The sequence below is a fragment of the Sinohyriopsis cumingii genome, chromosome 12 (assembly GCF_028554795.1).
Source record: "Sinohyriopsis cumingii isolate HCF-2022 chromosome 12, ASM2855479v2, whole genome shotgun sequence".
Classification (NCBI taxonomy): domain Eukaryota; kingdom Metazoa; phylum Mollusca; class Bivalvia; order Unionida; family Unionidae; genus Sinohyriopsis; species Sinohyriopsis cumingii.
In genome coordinates this window covers 122,241,045-122,257,368 of record NC_142972.1, presented here as the reverse complement: position 1 = coordinate 122,257,368, position 16,324 = coordinate 122,241,045, and the positions used below count along the sequence as shown (strand labels likewise).

At 35.5% G+C, this 16,324-nt stretch overlaps 2 protein-coding genes across 7 annotated transcripts in view; one reads left to right on the top strand and one right to left on the bottom strand.

The window, feature by feature from the left end:
• The window catches only part of LOC149787366 (protein disulfide-isomerase TMX3-like), a 337,613-nt gene that overhangs the window by 73,004 nt on the left and 248,285 nt on the right, over window positions 1–16,324 (top strand). The gene's annotated exons all lie outside the window — the stretch shown is intronic.
• Window positions 6,627–16,324, bottom strand: part of LOC149787367 (techylectin-5A-like) — a 206,924-nt gene continuing 197,226 nt past the window's right edge. For 4 of the 5 annotated variants that reach the window (XM_089977947.1, XM_089977944.1, XM_089977945.1 and 1 more), the window contains exon 3: window positions 6,627–13,982. In XM_089977947.1, the coding sequence (XP_089834073.1) occupies window positions 13,324–13,982 (659 nt within the window). In that variant the 3' untranslated portion in view covers window positions 6,627–13,323. The remainder of the gene's footprint in view (window positions 13,983–16,324) is intronic. The other variant, XR_016425158.1, reaches the window with a different exon arrangement.

Here is a 16,324-nt window from a genome sequence, read left to right as displayed (position 1 = left end):
ATAATTTTTCTTCTTTCAGTCAGCGACCTTGACCTTTAACATTTCAATCCTAATATTGATAGATTTCATCTTCCTTGCCCTAAGTGCAAGCCATCCATAATGTTGGGTAGATAGTGATGTCGGAGAACTCAAATTACTGTGCATAAACTATAATTCTTCATGTAATCAGAGACCTTGACCTTTGATCTGTGTACCTGAAAACAATTAGATTTCTCCTTACCCCAAGTAGAAGCTATCCACAAGTCTGGTGAAGGTAAAACTGTAGAACTATTTTATCATACAGAATAAGAAAAGTAAATGGACAAATGGACAGACGTCATCAAAATGGTGGAGATACATAATAAGCATTAAATGTTAACTTTTTCAATAGATTACCAATAGCATAGTACTTTTGAAAAAATGCTGAATAATCAGTGTAATTTATACTTTACATAAATATTATTAAAACGTTGCTGATATTCCAAGTGATATGAATATTATGTCAATTTACCATGACTGTATAATAAATATAATCAGTGATTAAAGATTGCAGTATATTTCAACTTGATTTTAGTAACCTTGATTGTCAGTCATGACCAAACTCGTGGATCAATCTTATATTATAAATGCATGGTCATGAGTGTCAAACTGCAATATACAGCCAGCTGCTCTGGTGGCTGAGTGGTTAGAGTGTCCACTTCAGATGCAGGAGGTCATGGGTTTGATCCCCCTCCCCCGAGTCATACCAAAGACTTACAAAAATGGTAGTAACAGCTGCCTAGCTTGGTGATCAGCATTAAGAGGTTAGTGTTAGGACTGGTTGGCCTGGTGTCAGGAGAATGTGACTGGGTGTGACATCATGGTACATGTCTGAGGCATGATGCTCCTATGCTGGACATCACTATAAACTGCCACACTGCAGATATCATAGTGATATGACTGAAAAATTGTTAAAGCTAAGTTTAAAAATCCTAATCACACACACACACATACCAGCCACCAAAATTTTTGTAAGTAAAATATGTGTTCAACACTGCTTTGAATGACCACACTGCAAAATCAGATATAAACACCACTGACTCTCATCTCATTATTTTAACACATTAACCCCTAGCGACAAGTTTACGTGGCAGGAGGTAGTAGCCTACTGCCGAGCTCTGTAGTGTCAAGGTCATGCATGATACACTAAAGTGGGTGGTATTATAGAAAAGTAGACAGATGTAGCTGTACAATGATACCAAATAATCTGGAATTTCTAGTTGCACTACAAAATACAGAGGGAAAAACTTCAATTTTTGGATTTGATTTTTTTCTATCCAAAATTGGCCTGTGGTCGGAATCCGATTTTGTGTCCGGATTTTAGACATTTTGGTCTCACATCTAAGGCAAACTGGTATGAAGAACTGCAAATAGACAGATGAACCTTTGCAAAAAATATGATAAGATAGGCAGTTGGAATAAAGAGTGGTCTCAGTACAAAAATAACGGGTCCATTTAGCAACAACAAAAAAACCCACCAAAAACATCCAACTTTTACTCTTCTGCTCATGCACAAGCCAAATAGCCAATAAAAAAAAAACGTTTCTAACACAACCAGGCAGTATGTTATTGAAAGATCATCTGGGATTTGATGTTTTTGGATGCATTCAGAAATAGCTTTCAAAATGTGTTTCCTACACGAATATCAGGCGAAAACGACAAAAACATCCAAGGGTTAATGTGTTAATGGGTGCATTTTGATGACATCACCAAATTTGAATATTTCTTGTGCATTTAATCACTTGTGCATTGACATTGCACATAAATTACATATTTAGCTATTCCTTAACGATTTGTAAAACAATTAAAAAATCCTTGTTAACACATTAACCTCTGGTGACGAGTTTACGTGGCAGGAGGTAGTAGCCTACTGCTGAGCTCTGTAGCGTCATGGTCATGCATGATATACTGAAGTGGGTGGTATTATAGAAATGTAGACATGAAGCTCTACAATGATACAAAATAATCTGGAATTTCTAGTTGCACTACAAAATACAGAGGGAAAACCTCAGTTTTTGGATTTGATTTTTTTTCTATCCAAAATGGGCCCGTGGCCGGAATCCGATTTTGTGTCTGGATTTTAGACGCTTTGGTCTCAGATCTAAGGCAAACCGGTATGAACTGCAAACAGACAGATGAACCTTTGCAAAAAATAGGATAAGATGGGCATTTGGAATAAAGAATGGTCTCGATACAAAAACAATGGGTCCATTTAGCAAATTTTTTTTAACAAATCCAACTTTTACCCTTCTGCTATGCGCGAGCCAAATAGCCAGTAAAAAATGATCTTTCTAACACAACTAGGCAGTATGTTATTGAAAGATCACCTGGGATTTGGCGTTTTTGGATGCATTCAAAAATAGCTTCCAAAATGTGTTTCCTACATGAATTTCAGGCGAAAATGACAAAAACCTCCAGGGGTTAATGTGTTAACCACCATCACTGTGGAAGATCTGCAGGCAGAGTGCAGATTGTTCTGAATAAACCCAGAAAAGGGGCCCCAAGTGGCCGAGTGGTCTAAAGCGCTCTCCGTTACAGATCACAGCCATCTCGCCTCTGCGTAGGTTAGAGTCTTGGATTCGGCCAATGTGGGTATGTGAGAAAGCTTGCCAGTAGCTTCTCGAGGGTCAGTGGTTCTTTCCGGGGATTTCCCGGGTTCTTCCTCCACCATTAATACTGGCCACCATGTATAGCCTATCATGTGCTGAAAAATGGCATTAAAACAACAACAACAACAACTGTCATATTTGCAGCTGTGTTGGGGTGTTTGGATGAGTCCACTATGCAAGGTATGTTTGGATGAGTCCACTATATAAGGTATGTTCCAGTTATTTGTCACATGCTGTTTCAAGTAAATTTGGCTATTTTTAGGCACTTTTGTAACATAAGCTGGAAGTGTTTTTTTTTTTCTATTTACCAGTCTTTTGAAATTTTGACCTTTTAGGTATGGAAAGGTGTGAACCTCACATACAGCAGTTAGGTAACATACTTTCAGAGTATTGTTTGATTCATGATGAAATCCAATATCTGGAGAATGACACAGTAATATATGCATTGTGTTTTCCTCAAAGCAAATCTGGATACTGGTATCACAGAGGAATTTAATGTTATCTGTTTTTAATTACACTTTAAGACTGCCCCATATAACTAATGTATACCAGAGGAATTTAATGTTATCTGTTTATAATTACACTTTAACACTACCCCGTATAATTAATGTATACCAGAGGAATTTAATGTTATCTGTTTTTAGTTACACTTTAACACTACCCCGTATAACTAACGTATACCAGAGGAATTTAATGTTATCTGTTTATAATTACACTTTAACACTACCCCGTATAACTAACGTATACCAGAGGAATTTAATGTTATCTGTTTTTAGTTACACTTTAACACTACCCCGTATAACTAACGTATACCAGAGGAATTTAATGTTATCTGTTTATAATTACACTTTAACACTACCCCGTATAATTAACGTATACCAGAGGAATTTAATGTTATCTGTTTATAATTACACTTTAACACTACCCCGTATAATTAACGTATACCAGAGGAATTTAATGTTATCTGTTTTTAGTTACACTTTAACTACCCCGTATAACTAACGTATACCAGAGGAATTTAATGTTATCTGTTTTTAATTACACTTTAACACTACCCCGTATAACTAATGTATACCAGAGGAATTTAATGTTATCTGTTTTTAATTACACTTTAACACTACCCCGTATAATTAACGTATACCAGAGGAATTTAATGTTATCTGTTTTTAGTTACACTTTAAGACTGCCCCATATAACTAATGTATACCAGAGGCTCATTTTTAAGCATGGTTATGTAGCTGTCATGTTCTTCTGTGATACAGATAATGAGAAACTTTGAGTTAATTTTGATGCTTGATTACTCTGAACAGAGAGAGAGAGAGAGAGAGAGAGAGAGAGAAAGACAGAGAGAGAGAGAGAGAGAGAGAGAGAGAGAGAGAGAGAGAGAGAGAGAGTAGTATATTAGTGATAGACCTTTGTGAGATCAGACTAGCATCCTTGTTTGGAACATACCATTAGCTTTTTCACATAAAATTTAATATAAATGTTAAAAGATAATTTACCCCTACACTTCAATTATTAACAAATGTGCCAGCAGATAGAAGTTAAATCTATTCATTGATTGCTCTTCACACTAGTTGCTAGCAGACAGGGTGAAGTAATCAATAGTTGGTGCACAAAGGTTAAATCTCTTTCACAGAGTACATGAGAACCATGGCACAAGGCATGAAGTCTGGAATGGACTCAGCTTATTATATACATGGTGTTAGTATAGTTCACAAAGCAGATGATGACAGTGGCATGGAAAGGTCTCTGTCTCTAAAGCCTACATACATTCATACATACACATACATACATACATACACATACATACATACACATACATACATACACATACATACATACATACATTCATACATACATATATACACATACATACATACACATACATACATACATACATACACATACATACATTCATACATACATACATACACATACATACATACACATACATACATACATACACATACATACATACATACACATACATACATACATACATACATACATACATACATACATACATACATACATACACATACATTCATACATACACATACATACATACACATACATACATACATACATACACATACATACATACATACATACATACATACATACATTCATACATACATACACACACATACATACATACATACATACACATACATACATACATACACATACATACATACACATACATACATACACATACATACATACATACATACATACATACATACATACACATACATACATACACATACATACATACACATACATACACATACATATATTCATACATACATACATACATACATACATACATACACATACATACATACATACATTCATACATACATACACATACATACATACATACACATACATACATACACATACATACATACATACATACACATACATACATACATACACATACATACATACACATACATACATACACATCCATACACATACATACATTCATACATACATACATACACATACATACATACATACACATACATACATACACATACATACATACATACATACATACATGCATACATATACATACATACATACACATACATACATACATAAATACACATACATACATACATACACACACATACATACATAAATACACATACATACATACATACATACATACACACACATACACACATAAATACACATGCATACATACATACATACATTCATACATACATACATTCATACATACATACATACATACATACATACATACATACATACATATATATACACACACATACATTCATACATACATACTTACACACACATGTACATACATACGTATGTACATACATACACATACATACATACATACATACACATACATACACACATATGCATACATACATATACATACATACATACATACATACATACATGCATACATACATACACACCATACATACATACATACACACACATACATACATACATACACATACATACATACACACACATACATACATGCATGCATGCACGCACGCATGCACACACACACACACATACATAAATACATACACATACATACATACATACATACATACATACATACACACACATACATACATACTGACAGACATACTTACTGAAAGACAGACGGACAGACAGACAGACCATAGCTTAATTGGTACATGATGAGAATCTGCATGATACAGTTGATAAGTCGCAATGTGGTTTATACAAGGATGAATTGTCAGCCATTCATTGGCATGTTTTGGCTTTCATCACGTTAAGGAGCATCTCATTGTGCCATGTCAAAGTATGCCATATGGACCACTCAGAGTATGCCCAGTACTAGAAGTGCCATGTGGCCTATCAAAGTATGCCATGTAGACCACTCAGAGTATGCCCAGTACTAGAAGTGCCATGTGGCCTATCAAAGTATGCCATGTAGACCACTCAGAGTATGCCCAGTACTAGAAGTGCCATGTGGCCTATCAAAGTATGCCATGTAGACCACTCAGAGTATGCCCAGTACTAGAAGTGCCATGTGGCCTATCAAAGTATGCCATGTAGACCACTCAGAGTATGCCCAGTACTAGAAGTGCCATGTGGCCTATCAAAGTATGCCATGTAGACCACTCAGAGTATGCCCAGTACTAGAAGTGCCATGTGGCCTATCAAAGTATGCCATGTGGACCACTCAAGGTATGCTCAGTACTAGAAGTGACTATTACATACATAATCAGATTTTGTAAATAAAGTTAGGAATGTTATATGAAAATCTTTCATCCATCATGGCCACCATTTGACCTAAAGCTGTTATTTAAATGACAAACATCCTGATGCAGGACTTTTGTCAGATTCATGAAAGGAAGTAAAATTTTACAGGAAAACAAGCTATAGAATTATTGACAATTTTTTACGTCTGTAAAGTTTGACTGTTTTTCTAGTGCCTGTTGGGGTAGTAATGAAAAATGAAAAGAAAGAATATTTGTTGAACATCATATTTTAATGAGTAAAATGTATATTTAGTTTGTTAGCAACATAATAAGCCAGATATATAAATTACAAATATCAAGGCATGTATGTGTCTGGAGGAATTCTGAATTGCTGAAAAAGATGACTTTTTCCAAATATTTTACATGCACTTCCAAAAGCCTATTTAATATATTGATCTCAAGCAGGCATGTTCAACTTCCTCCTGCGTGTGGGCCAGAAAGGCGATTCTTAAAGCCACACCCAAAGATGCACATATGTGGATAAAACCAGGTCATGGTTTGGACAAAATCCCTGGGCTGTAGGGTATACATGCCTGACCTATACTTTTCTGTTTTTTCTTAATTTAGCCACAAAAAACACATTTTGTTATAAAGTGCAGCATTCCCTCACAATAACAAGGTACAAGAGTACGAGGCAGTCCCTTGTAAAATGTAATCTTGGTATGGACCTCATTTCATTATTTAAAAATAATAATATGTCAGTATATGGTGATTACTGTCAGTACTTGTTGACAAGTCAGGTCCAGTTGCAAACAACATTGACCCTGAATTGCTCTCATATAATGTGCTGGCAGATCAGGGTCTCCATTATTTTTTCTGCTTTTGAATCCTGACAGACTGCATGGATCCAGATCTGCCAGTACATATTGTGAAGCAGATCTGGGTCTCTGCATTCTGCAGTTGGAACAACATATAAGCAAGAATATACAGTATCTATAGGGCAGTCCCTTGGATACAGTATCTATGAGGCAATCCAGTGGATACATTATCTTTAGGGCAGTCAAGTGGATACATTATCAATAGCGCAGTCCCATGGATACAGTATCTATAAGGCAGTCCAGTGGATACAGTATTCATAAGGCAGTCCAGTGGATACAGTATCTGTATGGCAATCCAGTGGATACAGTATCTATGAGGCAGTCCAGAAGATACATTATCTGTAGGGCAGTCCAGTGGATACAGTATCTATAACGCAGTCCAGTGGATACAGTATCTATAAGGCAGTCCAGTGGATACAGTATCTATAAGGCAGTCCTGTGGCATGATCAGCATTTTGGTTAGGGAGTACTGAACTTGGAATTCACTTTTGTTTGTTGATTATCAATTTTTTAGTTTTTATTTTGAGATTGCAATAAATCATAAATTTAAATTTGCACAATAAATATTTTTCAGCAGCATATTCACATATCTAAGTAACAGCAAAATTTTAATTTTTTGCAAAACATCAATAAATTGATTTTGAAATTAAATAAGGTCATAATTTTACATGTCAAGAGAGGCAGAATCAAGTATTTGACTGTTTTGAGGAAAAGGTTATTTTCTTTTTCACAATACTTGTTGGAGTAATTGGGCATAAGCTGCATATCCTGGAACAAAATCAGAAATTGAAATAATGACATTAGATGATTTTGTTGCTCTCCAAATAAAGAACAGAGAAAAACAAATTTTGTAAAAGTTGTAAATCAAAGTCTAGAAATAAGAGGGAATCCACTCAGCTGGCCATACGGTGCAGCAGACAAGAATCCAGCTTGTTGGTCATACTGTGAGGCAGTCAAGAATTCAACCTGCTATACATACTGTCAGGAAGAAAAGAATACACTTGTTGGCCATACTGTCATGCAGACAAGAATCCAACCAGGTGTTGGCTATACTGTCATGCAGACAGGAATCCAACCAGGTGTTGGCTATACTGTCATGCAGACAAGAATCCAACCTGTTGGCTATACTGTCATGCAGACAAGAATCCAACCTGTTGGCTATACTGTCATGCAGACAGGAATCCAACCTGTTGGCTATACAGTCATGCAGACAAGAATCCAACCTGTTGGCTATACTGTCATGCAGACAAGAATCCAACCAGGTGTTTACCATACTGTCATGCAGACAAAAATCCAACCAGGTGTTGGCCATACTGTCATGCAGACAAGAATCCAACCAGGTGTTGGCCATACTTTCAGGCAGACAAGAATCCAGCCTGTTGGCCACACTGTCAGGCAGAAATAAATCCAACCTGTTAGCCATACTTTCATGCAGACAAGAATCCAACCTGTTGGCCACACTGTCATGCAGACAGGAATCCAACCTGTTAGCCATACTTTCATGCAGACAAGAATCCAACATGTTGGCCACACTGTCATGCAGACAGGAATCCAACCTGTTGGCCACACTGTCATACAGACAAGAATCCAACCTGTTGGCCACACTGTCATACAGACAAGAATCCAACCAGTTGGCCACACTGTCATGCAGACAAGAATCCAACCTGTTGGCCATACTTTCAGGCAGACAAGTATCCAAACTGTTAACATAACATTTAGGCAGACAAGAATCGAAAGTGTTGCCCTACTTTTAGGCAGACAAGAATCCACACTGTTGGCCCTACTTTTAGGCAGACAAGAATCCACACTGTTGGCCCTACTTTTAGGCAGACAAAAATCCAAACTGTTGGCCCTACTTTTAGGCAGACAAAAATCCAAACTGTTGGCCCTACTTTTAGGCAGACAAGATTAATATACAGATGCACCAGGTAAATTTCCAGTTCATTGTTCATGACGCAGATTTATAATTATCTCAAGAAACCTGCAGAGGATCAGTGTGTACATGCAGCCATATGCAGCCACTCATCATTAATTCGCAGTGCATTCATAATTAACTTGAAGACCACTCAAGTATCTAGCTGCCCACTCATCATTAATTTGCAGTGCATTCATAATTACCTTGAAGACCACTCATGTATCTAGCTGCCCACTCATCATTAATTCGTAGTGCATTCATAATTACCTTGAAGACCACTCATGTATCTAGCTGCCCACTCATCATTAATTCGTAGTGCATTCATAAGTACTTTGAAGACCACTCAAGTATCTAGTTGCCCACTCATCATTAATTCGTAGTGCATTCATAATTAACTTGAAGACTACTCAAGTATCTAGTTGCCCACTCATCATTAATTCGTAGTGCATTCATAATTAACTTGAAGACTACTCATGTATCTAGGTTCCCACTCATCATTAATTCGTAGTGCATTCATAATTACCTTGAAGACCACTCATGTATCTAGCTGCCCACTCATCATTAATTCGTAGTGCATTCATAAGTACTTTGAAGACCACTCAAGTATCTAGTTGCCCACTCATCATTAATTCGTAGTGCATTCATAATTAACTTGAAGACTACTCAAGTATCTAGTTGCCCACTCATCATTAATTCGTAGTGCATTCATAATTAACTCGAAGACCACTCATGTATCTAGGTTCCCACTCATAATTAATTCAAGGTTTTGTAACACAAGTGTAGATCAGGTTGCCTACTGTCACAATGTTACTATGAGATGATTTGTGCCTTACATAAAATCTGTTTTGTCTCAAAAAGTGTATTAGACCCAATCAGAAACCAAGACAATTATCTCAAGAGTCTATAAAGATCTAGTCTTGTTTTCAAATCCTCCACATTGCAGAGTGTAATCAGTGCTTGGTTTAGTCTGCACACTGTTGTTTCTCAATAATAAATCAAGCAAAATTTGACAGTCCGGGTTGATTGTCATGGTAAGACATTCATTATTTTGTTTCATAGCTGTGACACACAGAAAACTCTTTGGTCACATTATGGTGTGTGTGTGTGTGTGTGTGATTTGGATTATGAAAATAGCTTTAAAAAATTTCAGTCGTAACGCTATGATGTCTGCAGTGAGACAGTTTATAGTGATGTTTAGCACTGGGGCTCATGCCACAGACATGTAGCATGATGTACTGCCCAGTCACATTATCCTGACACCAGGCTGACCGGTCCTAGCACTAACCTCATAATGCTGAGTGCCAAGTGAGGCAGCTGTTAGTACCATTTTTATAAACCTTTGGTATGACTGGGCCAGGGATCAAACCCATGACCTCCTGAAGCTGAGGCAGATACTCTAACCACTATGTCACTGGAGCGGTCTTACATTATGGTACTTATAATTTGGTTTTGTGAGGGAATGCATCTTCATTGGTCATTTTACACAGAAATAAACCTTAATTTAGATTGAAAAATGAATTTGTTTTGGTAATGAATAATAATTGTTCAGATTACTATAATCATAATTTTACATGCTTGATTAAAAATATATATAGCTATGACTTTCTACATTCAGATTCTGGTTAGCAAACACAATGTATCCTTGCATAATGCACAGTCAACTGCAAACAACGGACCCAGACTGGTCATCACATAATGTGATGGCTGATTAACTTTAAGTACTATATTTCATCAATGATATGCCCAGGGACCAGTCAAAAAAAAACTTAACAATTTGGGGGAGGCTTTATTATCACACAAAGACAGCTTTAGTAAATATTTTCGATAGTTTTGTAAACATGGGAGTTATGTTACCATCAAGTTGGAACTGTCCTTGGGTAAATAAAATTAAGTAGAATGGACAGTATCTTTTTACAGTTGGGTGCACATTATACATTGTAAAAATAAATAATTAATATGACATGTTTTCACAGTGTACCCAGATCTCATAATAATAATATATAATGAAAGTATCAGACTTATATATCTCTAGCATTTCCAGAAATCTCCTTTATTTTCAACCTATTTCCAGCATTCCTGCAAGGGAGATAGGATCTCCAGCCTTTCAAACAAACAGGTCAAGAATTTTTTTCTGGAGATTTAATATGTTTGAATATATATTGTTATGTAAATGTAGACTGAGCAATATGTCATACATTGGAGGTAGATGTTTTATATTGATCTTTTGTAATGTCTTTTCCCGAGCATGTTTTGCAAAACATTTGTACCATATTTTTACTGGCAGATCTAATACACGATGTTCAAGCTAGGAGTTAGATTATTGAGAGATGGGAAAGAGGGACATCTTTTATTATCAGTGAATTTTATTTTGAATAAAGAGGCACTATTAGGGGGAAAAAGGTACATTTTGGGGGGCAATGAAAGAATTTAATGCTTGGGAAGAAATGTTGGATGTCTCTGTTTTAGAAAGTATAAACTGACAAAAGCATGTTGATATATTTATGTTACATAGCATAAGCATAAATTGTATAAAATTATTAGAATATAGCATATTTTTAAAGAATTATTTTGTTTTATAATATGGGTAAAGGTAGACGTGAAAGCCACAGATGGGTTGAGGGAAGTGTGTTGATGAGCGGACGGGAGGCATATTAGAAGGATGGATGATACTTATCTATTCCCATTGGAAGACAAAGATTTTGTCTGAAATTCCCATTGGAAGACAAAGATTTTATCTGAAATTCCCATTGGAAGACAAAGATTTTATCTGAAATTCCCATTGGAAGACAAAGATTTTGTCTGAAATTCCCATTGGAAGACAAAGATTTTGTCTGAAATTCCCATTGGAAGACAAAGATTTTGTCTGAAAATGAGTCTCTTGAAGGGTGAAATGAATTTCTGAAAATTTAAGATCAGATTTCATATTTTAACTGTTGAGTGTTGAAACCATCTGTGATATTCTTGTGTGATTGAGGTATACATACTGGATGTCAACTTGGCACAATTTTCATTTAGTGCAAAGTAGACATTGTTGGAAGTCGTTTGGTGAAATCCCATATTATTATAAACAGGGTGAGTACAACAAAAGTTAACTCTTTAATTTCAAAATGCAGAATTATTTTTCATCTAATATTATAAACATTTGACTACTGAGGGTGATAACGATAAATGTTAAACTTCATTACCTGTGCAAACATAATGCATAAGCAAGTAATATGGACACTTTCTGTTAAATATTAGTAGCTAGAGTAAAGACATGAAAGGCTGGCTATTGTGTTTTACTAGTACAGGTATTGAAGTATTCAAATCAATGTTAATATTTTTCATATGGTTAGATTAACATTTGTCCTCAAATTTTATATAAATATCATGATATGAAATGAGTACACATTAAATAGCAGCATATAAATATCATGATATGAAATGAGTACACATTAAATAGCAGCATATAAATAGCAGCATATAAATATCATGATATGAAATGAGTGCTCATTAAATAGCAGCATATAAATATGATAAGAAATGAGTACTCATTAAATAGCAGCATATAAATATGATATGAAATGAGTACTCATTAAATAGCAGCATATAAATATCATGATATGAAATGGGTACTCATTAAATAGCAGCATATAAATATGATATGAAATGAGTACTCATTAAATAGCAGCATACAAATATCATGATATGAAATGAGTACTCATTAAATAGCAGCATATAAATATCATGATATGAAATGAGTACTTATTAAATAACAGCTAATTGAGAGGCATAAAAAATGTGCATTTAGACCAAGTTAAAAATTGAATAAATAGTACATGAGGAAGAATGTACATGTATATTGCCATTTAGGTTTGAGCTAGATGCTGGATTATTATTACATACATGTATGTAGAAATTTATAGTCTTCTTAGTTAATAAAGCCAAAGTTGAAATGGTGCAAAGAATAATGGCTCCAGATTCTGTGCAAGGTGCTCAGTTCTCATTTATGTTGGAAGTGTTAGTTATAATCTTAATAAGAAACAGAATCCCATTTATCTCAACATTTCTGGAGGCTTTGATTATGTCAGACACCCATTGTTTGCACCATTTCCACTTAGCTATCAAGCAGTAAAGACTGAACAGCAGATGCTATCTGACTTGGTTTCACTAATCCGTTTTAGAGTTTTGATGTATCAGTTCTGATTTTCTGTGGAATTTATATGAAGCCTACTGGGTCGAATTTTCATCTCTGCTCTAGCCAGCTGTTCTTGCTTCCAGTCATTCCAAGAAATTCCACGATATTTAGCATTTGAAGAATTATGGTAGTGCCCGGTCAGGAAAGAAAACCAGCAGTTTGCAAACCACCATCCTGCTTCCCATTCTCGTGCACAATTATAATTGGGCCAAGAGTCGTTATCATTGTCAGTTGTACTGAACTGCTTTAAATTGTGTTTCTCTAAACCATCTTTTGCACTTCCTTCAAAGGAACCTATATGAAGTCGATATTTTTCTTTTAATCCTTCAATGTAGAATTCTTTGTACAGAGCATAAACTCTATTTCCTTCAAAGTCCCACAAGTCCACACGCAATTCATAATAACCTTGATTTGAAAAGAGGAATATGTTGTCATTTCCAAGCCAAAAATCTGTTACAACATTTCCAAACCCATCACGATATTCTTGCCACAGGTTATTGAAACTAACATCTGCTGTTTTGCGTCGCAAAATTACCATCCAGCCAGATGGAGGGGTGTCCATATCACACCATACAGGAATAGGACATGCAGCAAATGTAGTCTTTACGTAGTAAACACCGCTGGATTTGTGGCCACGCTTGAAGACATCATCACAATCTGGAAGAAAAAATGTATAGATTTGAATTAGAAAAGTGTCATAATTTCATCTGCATCATCAATATTTGTTATTGTATCAATTAAAATGTTAGCCACAGCCCATTTTATTCAACAGTAGAAAAAGGAATATCGCTTACAAAAAAAAAGAGATGCATAAAACTAAATTTTGGTTTATGAAAGTTGGTTTGGTAGTAGATCCAGTTGCCTCTCTTATTATTAATAGGTAGGTCATAGGCCTTATCAGGGAACTAATACTGTAGATAAGAGACTCGTACATGGAAATGTATGAAGGACATAACTCCTGTAAAACGCAGTTTTGTCAGTGTCTTATTGGATGTCATTTTAATCATAGTCTTTACTAGACCTTAATAGTTTTTTAAATTTTAATTTAAAAATGTTGGAATAAACAGAATTTTTATGAATTTGTTGACGTTTGTGCATGTGACGTTTTCTTCAGAGTGTATGTATCTACTAGAAGGAAAATACTATATCGTCTGCTTCCAATATTTAAAATGTTGAATCAAGCAAAGGAAAAGAATGACAATTACAAATTTGCATTTCACGTTGATTTAACAAGCGGTGTAATTTCTATGTACATGTGTGTAATGGATAGAACTCTAAACGTTATGGTAATTTACGGAATTATCTGGCAGTAACCGAATAGGATGATCTAAGTCACAATGTTGTCGAAGGAAATCAACTTGCCCAAAGTGTAAGCAACATGGCATGTGCTAGAACGGAAAGTCCATTAAGCATGAAAGACACAGAAAATGCCAGTGTTAGGGCCACTCTGGTCACATTCAAGTTAGAAATTATAAATCAGTGAATGAATCAACTAAGTTCTGTCTACTTTTTATCACATTAAAGATCACCATTATTGGAATCTGTAAGGGGTGCAAACAAATGGGGAGGTATATTCAGACTATACCATTGCTTAGAGATGGGATTGTTAGACATTTGGTTGATATATTTGTTTAAATGATCATTAAAGATTTTGTAATTTTCAACTTTCATCTCCTTATTTCAGTTTCAGATATGTATAAATTGGCCTGACAGTGGCAAGCGTTTAACATTATTACAATGTTGTATTCACATTAAAAACTTCACACTATTTGTACTATTTTAGTATTGTTGCTGTACATAATATTATATTCAAACTATCACCAGCAATTACAGTCTTCCTTGAAAGTTTTAAATACTTAACTATTTAAAATGTGTTACTGGATTACAACAATGAAAAGAGTCTAGTTCATAGTTTGCACTGAGTGACCTTGTTTTCATTTTGGAGTCCACACTTGTGTACATTGAAAATTTGTAACTGTGCTGAATGAGGTACACCTCTTTGGTTTTAAAATCATAGGAAGAAATTGACAGAGGTTAATTAATGCTTATACACTGCTTTGTGCAGACAGAAAATACCCTGACCATAAGGTATAATTCATTTTCCCATAGGGTGAACCAGAAGGCTTTAGAATACTAGACTGCTCATGGTCCAGCTCTCAGATACCTTGCCTATGCTCACTGCCCTGCAGCCTCATTTTGATGATTTTACGTGTATTGTCTGCTACAGTAACGCTTTCAGATGCCTTGCCTATGCTGACTGTCCTTCAGGCTCATTTTGATGATTTTACATGTATTGTCTATTACAGTAACGCTTTCAGATGCCTTGCCTATGCTGACTGTCCTTCAGCCTCATTTTGATGATTTAACATGTATTGTCTATTACAATAATGCTTTCAGATGCCTTGCCTATGCTGACTGTCCTTCAGCCTCATTTTGATGATTTTACATGTATTGTCTATTACAATAACGCTTTCAGATGCCTTGCCTATGCTGACTGTCCTTCAGGCTCATTTTGATGATTTTACATGTATTGTCTGTTACAATAACGCTTTCAGATGCCTTGCCTATGCTGACTGTCCTTCAGCCTCATTTTGATGATTTTACATGTATTGTCTATTACAGTAACGCTCTCAGATACCTTGCCTATGCTCACTTTCCTTCAGCCTCATTTTGATGATTGTACATGTATTGTCTATTACAGTAACGAGTCATTGTAACTTAATGGTGAATTGTGCCATTTTTTAACTTGGAAAAGCAGGTCACACACCAGTTTTTCCTGCTGTTTTTGTGTATTTGGTTATCAAACACTGGTTCATTTTCAGAATTAGTATCAGTTTTCCTTGTTGTTATCCTGTTTTTAATAGCAATCTTGCTAGCTTGATAGGTACTAATTTAATCATTACTAGCTTTCAGTTAAACCTGGTTGACTTCATTGTCTATTAATATTTTTCAGTACTTGGCTTAGCATTGATTAGCTTTGTGCATTAAAACAGTTGTGA